At 36.9% G+C, this 20,333-nt stretch overlaps 1 protein-coding gene across 1 annotated transcript; it reads left to right on the top strand.

Annotated features, from left to right (window-relative positions):
* Window positions 1-1,872: 1,872 nt before the first annotated feature.
* LOC139713152 (coiled-coil-helix-coiled-coil-helix domain-containing protein 5-like) lies at window positions 1,873-8,652 on the top strand. The gene is made up of 3 exons (XM_071624902.1): window positions 1,873-1,877; window positions 7,206-7,346; window positions 8,116-8,652. Exons 1-3 carry the CDS (start codon window positions 1,873-1,875, stop codon window positions 8,288-8,290), a joined length of 321 nt encoding a protein of 106 aa, XP_071481003.1. The 3' UTR covers window positions 8,291-8,652.
* The last annotated feature ends 11,681 nt before the right edge of the window (window positions 8,653-20,333 follow it).

The following is a 20,333-nucleotide window of genomic DNA, read 5'->3' as shown; positions in this document are numbered from 1 at the left end:
TACTTGATTTGATATTGCATTCTACTTACAGTGCAAATTGATAATAGCATTATTCCTGACATACTGAAGGTATGCTTGTCTGTCCCGATACATGTGTACAGCAACATTCTTCAGTAATTTTCAGTTCTAGGCTCTTTTTTTGACATCATTATCTCAGCATCCAATTTTCCCATTCTACCGCATGAGCGTGTGTTAGCTTTAATGTTGCTCTGTGCCGCTAAGCTCAATTTTGATATGTTCATGATGAATTGTCCTACTGTTTTTATGTCCGATTACCTGTGATTTCACCTTCTGATCTCTACCAATAATTCCAGAATTTATCTGGTCTCGTCCTCCTTGTAGATGTGAGAGGAAAGAGGCTGCAATGACAACTGATTACTCTTGAGATTTTTACTGTGGCCAGTAACATAGGGCAATGGGTATTGTGTACTAATACTTACATCATTAGCATCAGAAAGGCAAAATATGTAACTTTCACTGGCAGTAAGCAATACAGTACACAACTTTTTGCAATGCTGGTGATGCTTTAATATTGTCATTGAAAATTACAGAGACTCCAACTCTCCTGTTTTCGACGGGAGATCTCCCGCCGAAAGCCTATTTTTGCAAAATCTCCCGTTCTCCCGTTTGAGATTTGATTTCTCCCGCCCTGGCTCTGTGTCTCCCGGTGGAAAGGATTTCTTACTTTTTGCTATCGTATGTTGAAAAAATAAGCCTTAGATAGCACCAGAGAACATCTAGAACCCTAGGAACTTCGCGCTTCACACAAATCAACTTGGAGTCTCCCGTTTACTAGGGGTTTCGGGCGGGAGAATCTCCCGATCAGAAGGTGCTTGGGGTTGGAGTCTCTGAAATTATCATGTTTTCACCGTTAATCAGGACATTCATCACAACAGTGAAATTTCCTATTCATAACATGGGAGTGTCATTAGTCCAGTGTCATATTGTACTACTGTAGCGAGGTGTCTAATTTCCGCATTGACTGTCCATTTATTCTGTTGCTGCTGATTATTATTTCATAATAAGTGATTTGACAAATTATTCATCCTTTCTGTGTCACAAACAAAGCGCACAATGCTATGGGGTTTTCTGTGTCAGTCGGCATGCCAAAGGGTTAGTAACAAAAGTTACATGGGTGAGATTTTGTAGCTTACGCAGGTCTATAATACACAGAGTTTGTACTTAGGAAGACATTTCCTAATTATTGAAACTTTACAGAGCAAGTTTTCTCGAAAAACAAAAACAGCTTGACATTTTAGCTGGTAAAGGGAAATGAAATATCTTTTGCTTTAACATGATGCTGTACATGTCGAATAAACTTGCTGCCAATTGCAAATTGTAGCTGTCAAAGTGTTGTACAAAGATGTTTTACATTTAGAAAACAGAAGACCTGGGGGTGTTTCATAAAGCTGTTCGTAAAGTTACGAACAACTTACGAACGACTGGTGATAAGTTCTTGTGCTGAATTATGGAAATTCTGATGAGTATAGAACATCAGAACTGATCACCAGTTGCTATTAAGTTGTTCATAACTTTAAGAACAGCTTTATGAGACAGGGCCCTGAATGCCATTTTGTTCCAAAAAGTGTCAGTTGTCGCCTTGAATTACAGCTCCAAAGAACCATGCACACCAAATGTTGAGCCTGCTAAATGTTTTACCCGACCATGTGAATGTCTTATTGACATTTCTGCTGAAATTCTATTTGATTCTAACAATTTCGAAAACCGGGTCGACAATGCACTTACGCTGTAGGGGACTGAGTTTGATTTAATACAATATCCTTGTGTGGTCTCTCATAGTCAGACATTTAATAGTGTATCACTTTCTAAGTAGAGGATTTCATCATACTTTTTTTTCAATGTCTCGCTATGATGAAGTGAGAAACATCTCAGAATTTGATGATGTAGAGAAATAAAGAAACAGTAACATGCAGATACCAGAAAAATGAAAATTGAAGAAGTATGTTTTACAGCCTAAGATTTTATATTACTATATTCCTCACCAGTGCAGGATCCAGACTGAGGGAAGGAGCATATTGCACGGATTATACAGGGAACTTGTTGTACCTTACTTTATCAGGTTTCTCACCAATCAGAGTTACAAAAACAAAGGAATACAAAGAGTTGGGATGTGCAAAATCACTTTGGTGTAAGAGGGTTTTGCTATATCTGACCTCTTTGTGACAAGGTTCTACTGGAGTTGTTTTTTGCTAGATAATTACTTTCTCAGCTTCGTATGGACTAAAATTGTACCTGTACAAATCTCTCAGAAGTAGAACCAATACTCCAATATTCCCAGGGCCATCTTATATGTGGACAGCTACATCCATGGCAGTATTCTGTGGCTTGTTTACCTCCTTGTGAAAAAGAGTGTCTTGTGCTTGCAGATACACATTTTTTGGTGCAACCTTTGTGGAAGTCCAGTAAAGGACTGTTTTTTGTTTGTTTGTTTTTTTTTTCATCTTCTTCTTCTTCTTTTTAGAGCTCAGAAAGTATTACTGTACATCCTTTTCAGGTCTGCCAAATATGAGGTACCAGAAAACCATTGACAATCAACCATCCCAAAATGCAAGACCTGCCCTGTAAAACGATTGGGCGTTGTAGGTAGATAGTACAGTGGCCTCTTAATTGCAGTCGATTACAAATTGCCCTGCATTAATGTATTATATACACCAAATCAATCAATGTTTTAGTAGGAGCTATGAATAAAAAAAGAAAAGTGAAGAATTTAATTAATTTGAATACATGTAATCATGCAGTACTCACTGCATGCTATGACGATTAGAACCAGCACTGGCTGTCAGGCAGAAGCTTGGTGATCAAGTGGATAAGACGCCTGTGCGGAGATCAGGAGGTCGTAGGTTTGAATCCTGACCCGGTATGTCAGCCAGTTACTGTAAAACGAGGAATTTTCGTGTGCACTTTAATTTCGCGAATTTCGCGAGCGGCAAGATTCGCGAAATTAAAATGCTCGCGAAAGTCCTTGTTTACACTATATGCATTGAACGCCAGTGGCACTTCGCGAAAATTTCATGTCACGAAAAAGGCTGTCGGTTCCAATTCGCAAAAAATTCATGCCGTGAATATATCATGTTTTGCAGTATTTTTTTTTTCTTTTTTATCATGGCTACTACTATAACACTGATTTTTGGGTACAAAATATTATTTTATTATACTTTGATGTAGAGCAAGTTGTCAATCAGTTGTATGTTTCAGTAAAACACTGATTTCACTAAGTGTGTTAACACAAGAGTCCATTGTACAATGAATCACATCGTTTGAATGATATGTATTGTATCTATCTTGTGTTTTGTCTTTTTGTCTTTGTTTTTGCTCAGTCTGTGCAACTGATCACCTTGAACTGAGTAGCAAAGCTGATATCATTAGGCAAAAAATAAAACTGGAAAATGAATTGATTATAGCTTTCATTTTTGTTTGTGTGCATATATTTAAATTCAGAATGATATCACATTTCCATAGAATTGTACATTTATCTCTCTCTCTCTCTATCTTTCCCTCACCTTGCTTTCTATTCATCTATGCCTCATACACTCAGTGCAGTATAGACTTCACAAGACATCGATGATGATGTAAACTTGAAGAGTTTGTTTGCAAAAACCGATAAGTCCATTTTTGAAGATTTTAAAGTACGGACTCTGTCATAAAGTACAAAATAATACCTTTTAAATGATATATTGGTCACTACATATAAAGGTATATTTTTGAAGTTATGGTCAAAAGAAGCAAAAATTTTCTTATTATTCTGTTTATTTTTCTTGACTTTTAATCACAAATATCTCAATTTGGCAAATAATGGACTTAGCGGTTTTTGCAAACAAACTCTTTACTTTCATACCACAACTGATTGACAGCAGCTCTTCACAAATATCTCATCAGTGTGTAATATCTAGTGAAAAGAATCATTACTTCAGACATAATCTTCATACATGTACAGTGTAGTACGTTACACATTTTGCATTTTGCTAGTCAAATACAATGAACTCAACATTTTCATTGGAATCTGTGGAGGGAACACACACACACACACACACACACACACACACACACACACACACAAAGAACAGACAAAGAAGCAAAACAAACATCTGTTGTATTCGTATCTTCACAGTGAATCTTTAGAGATGTGCTTTATTTCCCAACATAATGAATTTAAGGTATAAATATACAGTACAAAGTAATAACTAGGTTGTACAGTATACCTTGTATAAAGTTTCCTGTAATACATGAACAGTTTGTTTGCAAAAACTGATAAGTCCATATTTGCCAAATGGAGATATTTGCAATTAAAGGTCAAGAAAAATAAAGAGAATAATAAGAAAATGTTTGCTTCTTTTGACCATAACTTCAAAAATATACCTTTATATGTAGTGACCAATATATCATTTAAAAGGTATTATTTTGTACTTTATGACAGAGATCGTACTTCAAAATCTTCAAAAGTGGACTTATCGGTTTTTGCAAACAAACCCTTCACATGTATACCCCTGTGGAATGCAAATTCTATGTTGTTCTTATTGATATCTCTTAATACAGTAATAGAATGTAGTGATTCAAAACATCTTATAGTGTTGTTGACTTCAAAGCTCCAGTGGCCAATCCATGGGCTAGCGCACAGGGCCCCCTCCCCCTTTATTTTTTGTTAAGACAAATAAAAAGAAAACAATGGGGAGGGGTGCATGCCCCCCCCCCCTTTAATTTTGTGAAGGCACACCCTCTTGGTAGAACCGCACCTGAGCTCTCAAAGCCACAGGCCTGTTCTCATACACATAATCCTCTCTCGTCCTTGCCCTCCTCGTTCTTTGTTACTGCTACACTATACAATGTATGACGGTGACAATACATTGTTATCATTTTATTCTTGTTTTCTTATTTCTAAGTATTGTCGATATTATCAACATCGGCTTTACAATCAAATCATCATACAACATTATCTGCATTATTGATAGGCCTAACTTTGCATGTTGCAATATCTTGTTTTCTTTGAAATCCAGTGAAATGGGTGAAGTTACTGGTTGCTGAACCAACTTCACATTGGTCCAGTACATGTGTACGGATCTACTTACAAACACGCTTGAACAAACCATTTTTTTTTTAACAACTAACAATTTAAATGGTGAATGGTATTGCTTCTTTCAGCTCTGATTGCTTGTTTGTAGTGGTTTTTATGCTTATATTTATGTAACATGATTTGTATATCTATATAGTTGGATTTTACAGGACCTTGATGTAAAATAGCATTCACTTGCTGATCTTGTTATCCTGTCAAAATATGTTGAAATAAAATAGAAATAAAATAAAATAGTAAGTACAAAAGTGGGTATTGGTATGCAATTTTGGCGAAATTGCAATCAACACCGTCTTCTGTGTCCGGCACTACTACCGGCACGCGTGTTTTTTTTTAGACGGCAAAGATTGGGGACCCTAAAAATCTATTGGGGACCCTAACCCTAAACCTAACCCTAATCCTAATCCTAACCCTAACCATCAAACCCTAACCCTAACCCTAACCCTAGCCCTAAACCCTAACCCAACGTTTTTCCCATAGGTTTATTACACCCCATGCCCCAATCTGTGCCGTCTTTAAAAAAAAAAAAAAAAAAAAAAAAAAAAAAAAACGCTACCGGCACTGCTCAGACTAGCGCCATCTCACGTGCCCTAAAACTTTATGCTTCGGACAGGCTGGTATGCGAAAGTCACTTTTCTCTCTAAAAAAAGTCCTTTGTTGTCAGTACCTGAGGAAAGAAAGAGCGGCTAGTATCGTCCAAGTAAAGGAAATATATGTGTCTTGGCCTTCCACCATATTGACAAACTATCCCGGAGAAAAATGTGAGTGAAAACCGCGGTGTATAAACGCTCGATACAAGAGCGTCGTGATTTTAACATAGTCCCATGTACTACAATTTGCGTGAGTGTGCTGTGTGAATACAATTTACAATAAAAAGTCACATTGACTGTCAATGAGTATCATGACATTGTATTTGTACAATTTGGAGAACCCTATATAGAGCTAGAGCCTAGGCCTAACCAATTGAATATTATCCAAGTATTAGTATGAATTGCAATTGTTTGTCACTTCATTTTACTTTTTTTTTTTTTGTAACGTTACCAGTACTAATAATATGATTGGGTACATCGTTGGTACATTCATGGTCATGCCATGGGTCTACCCATTGAAAATTTTCTGACCAGAACAAGACCTAAAAGAAATATCAAAATCAAACAGTTCAAAGATCGCAAAACTCAGAATATTCTTGAAAGACAAGTGATAAATCACGACAAAGGGTTTAAATTCATCATTGTAACACAGAGCAATATAAATATTCATTTTTTTGTGAGCACCCTCCTTGCCTGGAATCACCTCCCAGCAACAGTAATCAACAGCCCATCTCCAGAAGTCTTCAGAAGCAAGATAGAAAAAAGCCATCTTCGTTACGATTAATTTAGTTTGCGCCCTCTCTCCCCCCTGCACTATACCACCCGGTCCGGCAGCGTATTGATCCAGATCCAGATCCAGATTGCTCAGTAGTCTTAACACTAGAGTCCACGAGTCGAGACTATTATTATAACTACAGTTGTGTAGCAGTTTTCATGGAATGCACAGATTCATCTCTTTTTTTCAAAAGATTGAAATTCTGTTCTTAACCCGTTGAGGACAGACTGATTTTGCTACAACACGCATTTCCCATATAGACACCTGCCCGAGTATACTCGGGACTCGTCCTCAACGGGTTAACTTCAATATTTGACACTAAACTTACAGCATACTGGTCTTCAAGATGGAAATTACTCATACAGGCAGACCTGCAATGTTGCTTGAAAGTAGGCTGTTGGTTTGCTGACTTACTGTAATTATTCAATTTACTCAGAAGAAAACATTCATACACTTTAATCTCTGAGTCTTATTGTAAAGCTGGCTGGTGTACCAGTGTACCAGTAATTATGTTAACCCATTGAAGACACAGTTTGCTACAACATTTATTTTCCACAGACACCTGCCCGAGCATTCTTGGGACGCATTTCAACAGGTTTAATAATAGTTATAAAATATGACAGTACCGGTACTACTATCTACTTTCTTCCCCCCCCCCCCCCCCACTTTGAATAACATTTGCTGTAATACCAGTGAATATTGAAAGCTAAAATTTGTCAATGCCATTACTCCCATGACTCCCATTGCTATGCAGGGAAGCTGTTGTGACTCTGGTTTTGAAGTACTGCGGGAAAGAGCTTGAGGAGTATGGGGATTGTGTATCCAGGTTTCCAGAAGATTGGCAGAACAGATGTAAGGACCTTGGAGACAAGGCCTCGGCATGCTCCAACAGCCAGTAAGTTCACATGAATGTACTTTATTCTATTGACCAAGTAAAGTGTGAGAAATATTTAGGACTCTTTAGCATTTCAGAGGATTTATAAATTATACAAATTTTAGGTGGTGATTCTTGTGAAAGTAGGTGTAAGTACAGTTTGAATAAAAGCCTTATTACATTTCTATTTTCTTGTAGAATTGATAGGACCATGCTTTCTTTATCATATTGCCCTGAAATGATTGTGACTGGCTGCATTAATCGGGGGGGGGGGGGGGGGGGGGGGGTCTCTCTTTCCCTTTAAATACATTGACCCAGAGGTGCACTGTCAAAAAAGCCATCAATCATTCACATCTTGTCATCTTCTGATGAAATTTTCCATCTCTTCCTTCCCTTTGGAGTGCACAAGTGACTGAAATTGGTACAGTAGACTCCCATCATAAACAAAGTCCTTGGGACCGGCAGATTTTGTTTGTAATATCGAAATTTCATTGTAACTGAACAAATAGACAATAAAGAAAAAAACAACATAGAGCCAATTATGTTATGGCCTGAATTTCTACTTCTTTGTTACCGGAATTCCGTTTTAACTGTGTTCGTTATAATGGGATTGCACTGTATTTAGGCTGCATGAAGATCGCTGGTGAATAAATGTGAATTCTGATGTTGATACAAATGTACATTCTTTTTCAAGTAGCCTTTGTCTTTCTTTCAGTGGTTTATCGGAGCATCAACTCATTCTGTTCCTTATTTACATATTGTGTTGTTGTTTCTCTGTGACCCCTTTCAGTCCTGCAGTTCAGCAGATCCAGAAAGACTGTGCTAGAGAGTACCAGGCTTATGATGAGTGTCTAAAGGCAAACCCTCGCGATGTCACACAGTGCGTCACCCAGCTCCACAGCTTCATGAACTGTGCAGAGAAGTCGGCGTCTAGAATACAGAATGCCGTCATTGAGAATTCATGATTCTGGCTGTATTCCGTCTCTTGGAGAGCAGCCATTGGACAGTTTCCTGTATTTGTGGAGTGTGTGTATGCATCCTCTTCTTTTGGTGATCTTCTGTATGTGAATGGTATCTGATTCACAAGCAGGTGACTTTCACCTGCACATTTTAATAGTCTACAAAGATTTTACCTCATCTGAGTATGCCTTGAACCCATTAAGGCTCGGCATATTAAAAGTTGCGATAAAATGCAATTTGAGAGAGAGAAAAAAGGACAAAATACCAGTATTAGGTCACAATGTTTTCTTCAATCTGTCAGATTTACACATAGACTGTGTCATTTGCTGACTTTCAATTGATGACATCTGTAGATGGAAGGCTTCTGTTTAACCAAAGTCCAGTATTCAAATGGGACCAAAGAATCTCTTTTTCTTTTTCTTAGGGTTTTCTTTGTTCTGATCGAGTGTGCTTGGTCTTGGACGCAGAGATAGTCAGCCATACTTGCACAGGTGGCTTTGACATTGTGGAATTGTATTGCCTTTGATTATGGGGAGAGATTGGAGCACTCATACTTCCTTTTTTTTCCTTTTTTTTCTGTTTTTTTTTTTAAATTTCCCATGAGGAAGACACCAAAGATACTTGTGTGTGGTGCAATAAACTCTGCCCCATTACTTTTGAGAAAGAAACCAAAAAAAAAAAAAAAAAAAAAAAACCAGGAATAATAGTGATGATAATAATAACAACAAAAATAAGTCATTATAACAGCTTCCTCAATCATAGCCATTTTAAAGTTGTTTTTTTTTTTTGTGTGTGTGTGTGTGTTTTTTTGTTTTTGTTTTTGTTTTTTTTTGGGGGGGGGAGGATTTTATTTTATTTATTTTTATTTTTAGTGCTTCAACTGGGGAGAATTCTCTATCACAGTGACACCTGTGCTTGTAGTTGACTATTATCAATTTTAAGATTCGGAAAGTTGAAACTTTGCTCGATACATTACATTTAGTAACAATAATTTCTGCATTCATGTGAAATCTCAATAAAAAGCAAACAACCGAGATGGATTTCAGTGTCATTCATAAATATGATTTTCCATCTTTCTTCTGGCCAATTATTGTGCTTTGTACTTTCACATTTTGCTGCTTTATATTCAGAAACAAGTTACAACATAAAAAGCTGAAGCACTAAATGTAAAACCACTAATTCTGTATCAGGTTTGTTCCTTTACACTTGTACTTGTTCATGCGATGTATTATTTTTGTCTCATGTCATGAAGATTCAGAAAATTAGCACAGATGGAAAAAAAAAATGTGTTTACCATGTTATTGAAATTCATGCTCTAGCGAGGATTGGTGTAGGTAAGCTGGCCAAGTTTAGCACATACGTACAAAAAGAGAGAAAGAAACGTACTTTATGCATGCAAGACCATGCTAGCTTCTACGCTCTTTGATGTAGACTCACACCTATGACTCGAAGAGAACACTATGCACTGTCTGTGGTATGAACACAAGATGGCAGCAGACAGAACTTGATATCAATTCGGTTTCGAGCATTGAAAGGCAAGCTGCCATGTGCAACAGTCCGTTGAAAGAAACTTGAAGCAGCATTGATTCTGATGCCAGCACAGGATTTGTTTATTGTTGTTGTTGTTTTTTACACAATGATGCCTCCTGCTCTTATTCGATTAATATGCTTTTGTAGATCATGATGTACAAATCCAAATACGTGTATACATAGCTGGGAGACTGACATTATGACTAAACTTGTGTATTTGACTTAATTGTAGATCATGGATGGTTTGCTGTAAACCTCGTTAGATGATCATGAAAAGCATTTCATGTATGTATTTCATTGACCAACGAGTATTCGTAAGTAGTTACATACGCATGCAACAGAGCTGAATAAAAACTTGGTAAATACCTCCTTTTTTTTTTATTATGGACTCAACAATCTAGGATGATTTTGTTGAGGAACTATAAGTACCAGTGTCAGTGTGCAGAAAATGACTGGTAGAGGTCTGTGTAGATTGATTTTTATTGCCTTCTGTACCCTTCTGTTCAACATAAAGAATAGAAATATGTGGTGCTTAAACTTAAGCAACTTAATTGCTTGTTCCACTGGCAAGGCTTGATGTGTACTTTTGATACCAGGATATTTTAATTGAACATATTTGGCATGCAGTGAAGATCTACTTTCATGAAATACAATCAGGAGGCATTAGTTATGACTGGGAATGGTTTACACCTCTACATGCCAATCATAATTATTGCCTGATGTCATGGGATGAACAAAGAAAATGGAGGTAGCACTGTGACGTTGGTTTTTTGTTCTTTTTTTCAGTGACTAGGAAAATACTCTAGCTCTTGGACCCCTCTTGTGAACTTCTGTCATCCATGTTAGGGCCATGTTTGTCCTGTTGTGATGATGACCAAAAATGATTTAAAGGCATAAATTATCATTTGCAGATAAAATAAAACCCCAGCATTAGTGCTAAAAATGTGTGTTACGCATAGACACAACCACTGTAAAAATTGAATTCGTATTATCGATGTTAAAGTATTGGTAAATACATATACACAAAATGTGAACAATAGTTATAATGAAAATGTTTCCAGACTAAACCGTCGACAGTTTTTGTTTACTAAGATAAATACTGATATCTATTTTTATTTTAGGCTTTATTGCAAAAATTTTATATGGTAGGATGTCTTGTGATACAACAGACATATACAATATATGCATCAAATGTGATATCTTGAATTTTTTTAAATCACTGCTCCCAAAGGTAAACTAGACCTTTAATGATGACAACGATATTGATGATAATTCATAAAAGTGACCACAATGAAGATGATGCAAGTGTAATAAAATGATCAAGAATGATGATTTTGATGATACTAAAAGAATCATGATGATAATGATAATAATTATAATAGCTAAAATCATAAACATAAGAGAAGCTGCAGATCTAGGGTGAAACTGTATTCATTCACCACTATTCACAGTCTGAGGCTGTAAGGAAAGTTATGTGGGGCAACATATTCGAGAAATGCAGTGTTTTGGATACCTTGTATTCTGGTTTTGTCTGTACACTGTGTAGTATTTTTCCAAAAAGTTATGTCTTAGATTTCTCCAGGGCCACTAGGAATAGGAAAATATTGGAACATTCAGAGATAGTGTACCTTGTACACACCGTAATATCAATTAGTAAGGAAACAGTTTACGACCCACCCGTGGATTGATGCAATCATATTCTAATTAAAGCATTGGAATAAATGATTATCAAATATTGAATCAAATTTGCTTATGACAACTGTACATGTTTAGAGTGCTGATTTTATGCCTGCCATGTTTCACAGAGACTTCTCTTATTCCTTAATTACAAAATTATAGCAGTTCATGAGTTTAGTCGATCATTTTATAATGCTAACTTATTATGTCAAGGCTGGATAATATTATGATTATGATTGATTATCAAGGCAATGTTATGGTGTCAATATCACTTTCTCTTTCCTTTCTCTTTATCATTTCTATATTGTTCATTGAAAAAAGGCTTTACTATATTTGCAGCTCTTGTCAGTTTGTTACATGGAGACCATCCCTTCATCTGCTGTTTCTGATTTTTATTCATAGCATTTACAGAAAACATGTACAGTGTATGTCTTTCCTGTGTTGCTAAGATAGCTATGAAAGTAGACTTATTCTTGTGAATTACGTTAAAAACAACAGCAGAATGCAGTATCAAGTGTTTAAATCTTTTTCCAAAAACTTGGGCAAACGGACGTTTGACTGCTTGCATTTTTTTTTTACAATCAGTTTTGCATACAGTATTTAAGGAGAATTGCCAACTACCAGACCATATTATCTGTATAAGAAGCAATCATATTCTCTTGTTGAGACGGATTCACGATCGAGCAACACAGAACCATGTGTGAAACAACAGAGACTCCAGCTCTCCCGTTTTCGACGGGAGATCTCCCGCCGAAAACCCATTTTTGCAAAATCTCCCGTTCTCCCGCTTGTGATTTAATTTCTCCCGCCCTTGCTCTGTGTCTCCCGTTCGAAAGGATTTCTTACTTATTGCTATTGTATGTTGAAAAGATAAGCCTTAGATAGCACCAGAGAGCATCTAAAACCCTAGGAACTTGGCGCTTCGCACACATCAACTTGGAGTCTCCCGTTTGCTAGGGGTTTCAGGCAGGAGAATCTCCAGATCAGAAGGTGCTTTGGGTTGGAGTCTCTGAAACAATATAAGCTTGAAGTGTTTGTGTGTGTGTGTGTGTGTGTGTCTGTCTGTCTGTCTGTCTGTGTGTGTTAAAGTCTCCCTGTGGGAAAGCTTCTGTTTCATCTTTTATAAAGTGTTATAGTGTCTTGCTTCACTTAACTGGATAAAAACATGTAAACAGTACTACAGTTTGGTTCTAGTTTATTGTCTGTATAGAGTTCTTTTTTTTCCTCCCACAATTGGCGCAGAATATGTCTGTATCTTCAGGTTGTTGAGTTGAGATTGTGATAGAGATGGCTTTAAGACTCTTGCTCTACGCAGTGCTATGCAATGACGTCTGAAAAGTAAAGGAGATATCCACTTCAGATTTGTATTCTGTTCAAGCCCCATGGTATGTTTTGATGACAAATCTTATAAGAAGACGAGGCATGTGCAGAATGATTTTAAGTACCAAAAAAAAAATGTACTTCATGTGTCTTCATCAGACTGTTCATTATTTTTTTGTATTCATAAACAAAAAAAAAGAGTACTATGTCTAACAATCTACGTACAAACAAGACATCTTGATACAAATGTTATTTTTTTTATGTTCTCTTGAGGAAGTAACTAGGACATTTGCTTTGTCAATGTGGTAAAAATGACTCTTTGTTCGAGGATATACTTCCCCTTTGGAATACAATGTACAGTGGATCCTTGCATGTGTATGCAATACCAGATTTTATAAACACCTTGCTTGAATCATAATAACATTATAAAGCACTGCACAAAATTGGATTTGTGCAGGTTAGTTTTCGTATGAAGACATGCAGCGTCCCATCTCGATTGTGTGTGATTTTAGAAAGCGGGATTATGTGTGGTGAAGCGTTTCACATAAAGTGTCTTAAACTTGTACTTGGGTCTGTGACATGAAATTAAAAGGAGAGAAAAAGTTGCAGTAATGAAACTACTATGTATTGGCTTTTAGTGTACTTTGTTGTGCATGATGCGATTTACTATACAGTAGATAACTATGCGAATATTGAGACAAAAATCACATAATATTTGCTTGTGTCTTTCCGCTTGTCTTTGGCAGCCCATCTCTAGTGCTTTGTGTGCGTTACCGTCTGGATTTGAGCACACGTTTAGGCCTGCAGACGATGGCCAAAAAGTGGCTTAAAAAAGGCTCAACTGGCAACTATCGTATAACAAGCAAATTTTAACTTTTTAAAAAAGTATACATCCTGACAATATCCCACATGAAATTTACCCAAAAATATCTAATCGGAACATGCTCAAATGACGTCATCAAAATGGCTTCTTAAGAACTGCAATTTTGCTAGAGTAATTGTCACTTCGACATCTCTAATAATGAAAATCGAATATTTCGGAAAGGAAGTGATTCTAGCTACAGTAATGCTATTTTTCATGTAGCTCAGGTCATCAGCCATCAAGTATGCTCATTTTCAGTTGAGCTGGTGAGTTGTACGCATACCAATAGCGTTTCTATAGCAACCTTACACTGACGTAGTAGAAATAAACACAAATTTTCATAATAATTTTCATAATTTTCATTTAATTTGTTGAAATATAATAATAATGTCTAAATATGTTTTTTTTTTACGTGTCTTGTTGGTTTCAGCGAAGTGCCAAACCAATTTCCGTCTTAATCATGTGTTAAATGGGGGGGGGGGGGAATATAGTCATTGCCATGGTAACGCTTTCATGAAAAAAAAAAACCCCTAAATGATAAAATGTAATTCTTTCTACGCAAATAGTTATAAATAAAGCTTAATAACTTTCAAATAAGTAGGTGCCCAATAAAAGTATCCAGTCACTAGATGACTCAACTCATTGTAAGGGTAACCATGGTCACCAAATGAAATTGTTTCCATGGCAACGAGAAAGAGCTTCGGAAACAGGTTTAGGCAATGGAATGAGAGTGCAATTTCAACATGTCTGTCAAGTGTCATTTTGCTTGTGTATTATATTTATTAAAATATACTAATATGGATGTCACACTTGCGGTAAAGAACTGTGTGACAATCCGTATTGATGACTCAGGACATTGCATTTCTTGGAAACAAACGTGCCCTTGCTATAAGGCACGACAGCATGTACGTTTGAAACACATATATTCGCGTTATAAGATAATATATGTTTTCTATATTGCCAAGAGGATAAAGGGCATTTTGGGGGCACACGGCACCGGGTCGCCCTTCAATAAGCACCCTCTTTATCATGTAGATCTTGTAAGGTAAATCTTCTTCTATCATTTCGATGACTTTTCATTGATGTGAGAGTGTATTTGCTGCATTGCCGGACCTACTTGTAAAACCATTTACGTTAGAACAACTGTATTTGCGTTGCTAATATCCGTATTTTGTAATAAAGGCAGTGAGCGTAGGTGTAAATGTAGACACCTCCCCAAAGATTACCTTGAATGTTCACCTTTTTGACAATTTAGTTATTGAAGAGCAATACTTCCTCTAGTAATTGGTTGCATTATTGGATACATAAGTGCCTTTGCTATACGGCACGATGGAATTTCGAAAACACGTACGTTTGGAACAGATATATATTTGCGTTATATGATATTATAATGTTTTCTATATTGAGGTGAGGGTGGGGTATATTTGGCACATCCCGCACAGGGTTGCCGTTTAATGCGCCCCCTCTTCACTGTACAGATCTTGTAAAGTTAAGTCTCTTCTATCATTTCCATTATTTCCCATCGATAAAAATTGTATTTGCTGTATTACCGGGACTACTTTTACAACCATTCACGCTAGAACAACGGTATTTGCGTGGCTAATATATGTGTTCTGTAACAAGAGGGCGTGAGATCAGGGTGTGAATTGGGACACTTCCCAAGGGATTAAATTTGAATGTTCACCCTTTTGACAATATAGTTATTGTAGAGCAATGTCTCCTCTATTAATAAGTTGCATTTCTTGGACACAAAAATGCCTTTGCTATACGGCACGATGGCATTTTGAAGACATACACGTTTGAAACATATACATATTCGCATTATATGATTTTATATGTCTTATATATTGCCGTGAGGGTGGAATATTTTTGGGCACATACCAACAGGGTTGCCATTTTATGTGCACCCTCTTCACTGCATAGATCTTGCAAAGTTAAACCTCTTCTATTATTTCCATGACTTTTCATTGTTAAAAAGTGTATTTGCTATATTGCCGGAACTACTTTCAAAACCGTCCACGCTAGAACAACGGTGTTTGCGTTGCTAATATCTATATTTTGTCTTAAGGGGGCTTGAGCGTAGGTGTATACCTTTGGACAATTCCCATGGGATTATCTTTTAATGTTCACCCTCTTGACGATATGGATATTGTAGAGCAATGTCTCCTCTATTAACTTCAACGTATTTTTGAAAACAAAAGTGCCCTTGATGTGCGGCACGATCGAAGTTTGAAAACATGTACGTTTGAAACATATAGTGTATTCGCGTTAATAATATTCAATGTTTTCTATATTGCCATGAGGGTGGTGTACTTTGGGTCAAATCCCACAGGATTGACATTTAATGTGCATCCTCCCACTAAATAGATATTTTGAAGCAACGCTTCTCCTATCATTTCCACTACATTCATTGATATAAAAGTGTGTAGCTGTATTGCTAGAACTACTTCTAAAACCATGCACGAAAGAACGTCGGTATTTGCGTTCATAGTGTCCGTGTGATGTAATTACGGGTCTTGAGCGGCGGTGTAATTTTGGACATTTCCTAAGGGATTGCTTTTGAATGTTCATCCTTTTGACAATGTAGTTAATGCAGAGCATTTTTCTTTTTGTAATCATATTGCATTTCTTACAAACAAAAGTGCAATTGCTGTACAACCATAACGATCGGGACAATGTGAAGGCATGGAAAATTGAAACATATTTGTGCTATATGCTAGTGCACATTTCTTATATTGCCCTTGGGTTAGATGATTTTGAACACATCCCACTCGGGTGCCGTTGAATGTGCACCCCTTTGACTATGATTATGATGATTGTAAAGCAGTGTTCTTTACCATTTAAAAATCATGAAAAGTAAAGTGTCTTTATTTACCACTCGGCAAAACGACTTTACATGCATGTACAAGTGAGTTTGCTTTGGCATATAATGCATGTTTTGTTAATCTGTTTTGGGACCACGACGGTCAGGGTAGGGGGAATCTGGGCACTTCCCAAGGGCTTGACAAAATAGATATTGTAAAGCAACGTCTCCTGTATCACCTTAATTGCATTTTACGAAAATAAAAGCGTATGTGCTACACAGGCGGAAGAGCTTTTCAGAGGTATGTAACCATGGAACATTTTTCGCGGTTGTATACTGCATGTTTTTCATCGCCTTTAGGATGCATGGAGTTACTTTGAGCACCTCCCACAAGGTGGTCTCTGCAAGTGAACCCTGTGGACTGCATAGATATTGTAGATCAATGTTCTTATTTTATCTCTTCCCCGGTAATTTTTATAGAAAAAAAAAGTGTCTTGATATGGCAGGAATCCAATTCAATACAATTCAATTTGATCTTTATTTCATTTTTCGACAAGAACAGATAGACATCACTTTCTGTGTGACAGAAAATGAGGTGCGTAAAACTATGTCGAACGAAAAGAATTTACAATGATTATAGCACCAAACGATAATTCATACATAATCATAAAACTCAAGTGATAGTCATAAAACTCAAGGAACGACTTTTTTTTTTTTTAGACATGCACTTTTGGAACGACTGTAATTGCGTTGATATTTGCGATACAAAGGGTCATGTATAGAGGCAATTATTGTGGACACTTCCCATATAGTAGGCTCCTTTCGAATGATAATCACTTTAACTATGTCAGTGTAAGTCAAGATTACAGCGCAATATATCGTCTGTTGACTCCATTGAATTTCATTAAATAAACGTTTCTTTGCTAGAGGACCAGAAGGACCCCCCCCCCCCCCCATAGAACATAACTATGTATTTGCGTTGGTACATGATTATAGCATGTCTTAGACTGGGCACCCTCCACGTGGTTGTCTTCGTTATATGTGAACCATTTTTACCGTATAGACATCGTAGAACAAAAAATCTTCTATAACTCACACTGAATTTTAATGGAAATGAAACGAAAAGGGCGTTATGCACAGAGTTTTTTCCGCTTCAAACGTCTGTATTCACGTGTGTATATAATTATGTTTTGTACCGGGCCGTGAGGGTATAGGGATGAATTCGGGTACCTCCTTACGAGTCGCTTTGACTGTTCACCACTTTTTAAAAGATAATTATTAACACATTGTAGAAAAATGTCTCTGTCAGTGCCAATTCTATTTCATGGAAATAAAAGAGTCTTTGCTGGACGGCCAAACGACTTAAAAATAACATCTTTTACGCTTAGAACAACGGAAATGGTTGATGCATGTTGTGTAAATGGTCGTGGGGATAAAATGATCGACGTGGGTGACTTTGAGCACTACCCTACCCACAGGGTTTCCTTTGACTGTGCCATCTTCAATATCTCAAAACCCTCAAGGATGCAAGAGATGAATCATCAAGATTCGAGCAAACCACCCTCCAAATAGAGTTCGTTCATTACAAAATTAGACAAATTATAGATGTTGACGCTTGTTTAATTTCGTACTTTGATTCTACGTAATTAATGAATAAGCTATCATTATCTGTCTGATAACAAACTCTAATATTATTATATTATTCATGCTAGTTTACTAAGGCTGTAAAGTTTGTTTTTGGTGAAGAGAAACTGATATATCATATTTGAACACTCTTGATATGCTCATATCGGGCACTTTGATGCATTAGAATATTCCGTTGGCTCGGAACCCTTTGTATATTATGCAAGAGGCACAGATTATATACGTGGAAATGTTTGCATCGCATTAACTCACACTGCAAACATAGGTTGCAACATTTTCGGTGTTCCAATCTGAAACCTAGAAGCATTGTTTTCATGGAAACACTGTATTTTTATCATTATAGGAGCTAATTTGCATACTATGCAAATGACGCCCAGATTATGTACATGGAAATGTTTGCATCGCACTAACTGACATCGTAAACATAGATTTCAACACTTTCGATGTTCCAGTCTCAATCCTAGAAGCATTGTTTTCATGGAAACACTGTATTGTTATCATTAGGCTTATGGGAGCTAATTTGCATATTATGCAAATGAGGCCCAGACTATGTACATGGAGAATGTTTGCATCGCACTAACTGACATTGTTAACATAGATTTCAACACTTTCGGTGTTCCAATCTAAAACCTAGAAGTATAGTTTTCATGGAAACACTGTATTTTTATCACAATGGGAGCTAATTTGCATATCATGGAAATTTAGCCACTTTGCCCCACTGGATTTCTTGGGACTTTGAGTATGGTGTTTAGGAGCCCAAAACAAGTAGCACTGCAGTAGTAGTAGTGGGTGAAACTCTATTTTGACTGGACTAATGTGATCTATGACAAAATGTGTATCCAGTTTCTGTTAACAGTGCTTCATTTCTTTCAGAAGTGCAGTATTTGTTGTAGTACTTCATCGAGTATAATGAGCTTGCTTTGGTATCGTGCAGAAGTCCATGCAAGACCCGTTTCACCCACATTGATTTCAGTGAGATCAGTGTCAATTAGTGTTTTCAGTTTCACTTAGCAAGTCCTCGTGACTGAAACATACCAATCAGAAAAGTGAGATAGCGAGACTGAAACCAGTGAAGTGAAACTGAAACCAATGAGAAGTTTGGTGAAACACCCTATAACAGGACTGTAAGAAAGGAACAGCCATGAACTAACCATTTTTATCGGGAGTGGGGGCTGAGGTGGAGGAGGGTCTCATTTTATGAGAAATTGACTTAATCTACCCATGTTCTATGCCTAATTGGCTTGAACAAAATGTCATCTTCTCTTATGATTGTGCCAAATGCAAAACAAAAAACAACAAAAAATCCAGCTACTGAGATGGAATATACATAATTCACCACTAGTAATGAAAATTGTGATATTTGGACAGCTGTGTTATAATGGCTACAGGCAAGTTTGAGTGTAACCATGGTAGCTATGGTCTCTCACAGGTTAGGTCTCAACTCCAGTCAATTAAATTTACATACTTATATAAATTCAAAATGGTGTTTATCGTTGAGAGGGTGTTGCATTTTTCGTTTGAGAAAAAAAAATTGTTTTCAGCATAAAGTTCCCATAGAAATGACCTAATTTTGGCTCAGATTTTTTGGAAAAGAGGTCAAAAATGGACCCAATTTTGCTTGAAGAAAGGCAGGAAATAAGAAATACACACACTGGCAACTTATCTGATGATTAATGTCAGTTGTATAATGAACACTTGAGATATTCTAAAATTCCTATTAATTTTTCTGGTTTGGGGGTGGCCATGTTGATGACGTCATTTGGGCATGTTCCGACGCAGAAATTCTGGGTAAATTTTACTGGTAAGTTTGTTAAGACATATACTTTCAAAAAAGTACAAAATTTGTTTGTTATACGATAGTTGCCAGTTGACCCCAAAATTCAGCCTCAATCCGCAGGCCTAGTTTGGTTGATTGTCATTTTCTTGTTTTTATAATACCTTGTTTGCAGTGATGCTAGACAAGGCTGTACATGTATTTGTCGCAGTGATGAGTGTACAGAAGACTCGACATGATTGTGCCAGTCAGAAAACTGCTTATTTGATTTGCTCAAAACGTTATGGGGTTTTTTCCCATTTAGTATGGTATGCATTATTGACAAGCACTGGGCTCTGTTTCGAATTAACTTAAGGAAGTATACCGTATCAATAAAGTGTTGAGAGGACACAGTACAATTGTATAGCTTTGACTACATGGCATGGCAGCTACACGGCA

The sequence above is a fragment of the Diadema antillarum genome, unplaced genomic scaffold (assembly GCF_040938485.1).
Source record: "Diadema antillarum isolate AM-2024a unplaced genomic scaffold, OU_Dant_1.0 seq00001915_RagTag, whole genome shotgun sequence".
Lineage (NCBI taxonomy): Eukaryota > Metazoa > Echinodermata > Echinoidea > Diadematoida > Diadematidae > Diadema > Diadema antillarum.
The sequence above is the reverse complement of the archived record's forward strand: the minus strand, read 5'-3'. Positions and strand labels throughout refer to the sequence as shown.

Excerpts from the sequence above, each read along its gene's own strand:
- LOC139713152 (XM_071624902.1), top strand. Across the intron at positions 7,347-8,115 it reads TCGGCATGCTCCAACAGCCA|TCCTGCAGTTCAGCAGATCC; the intron begins GTAAGTTCACAT and ends GACCCCTTTCAG.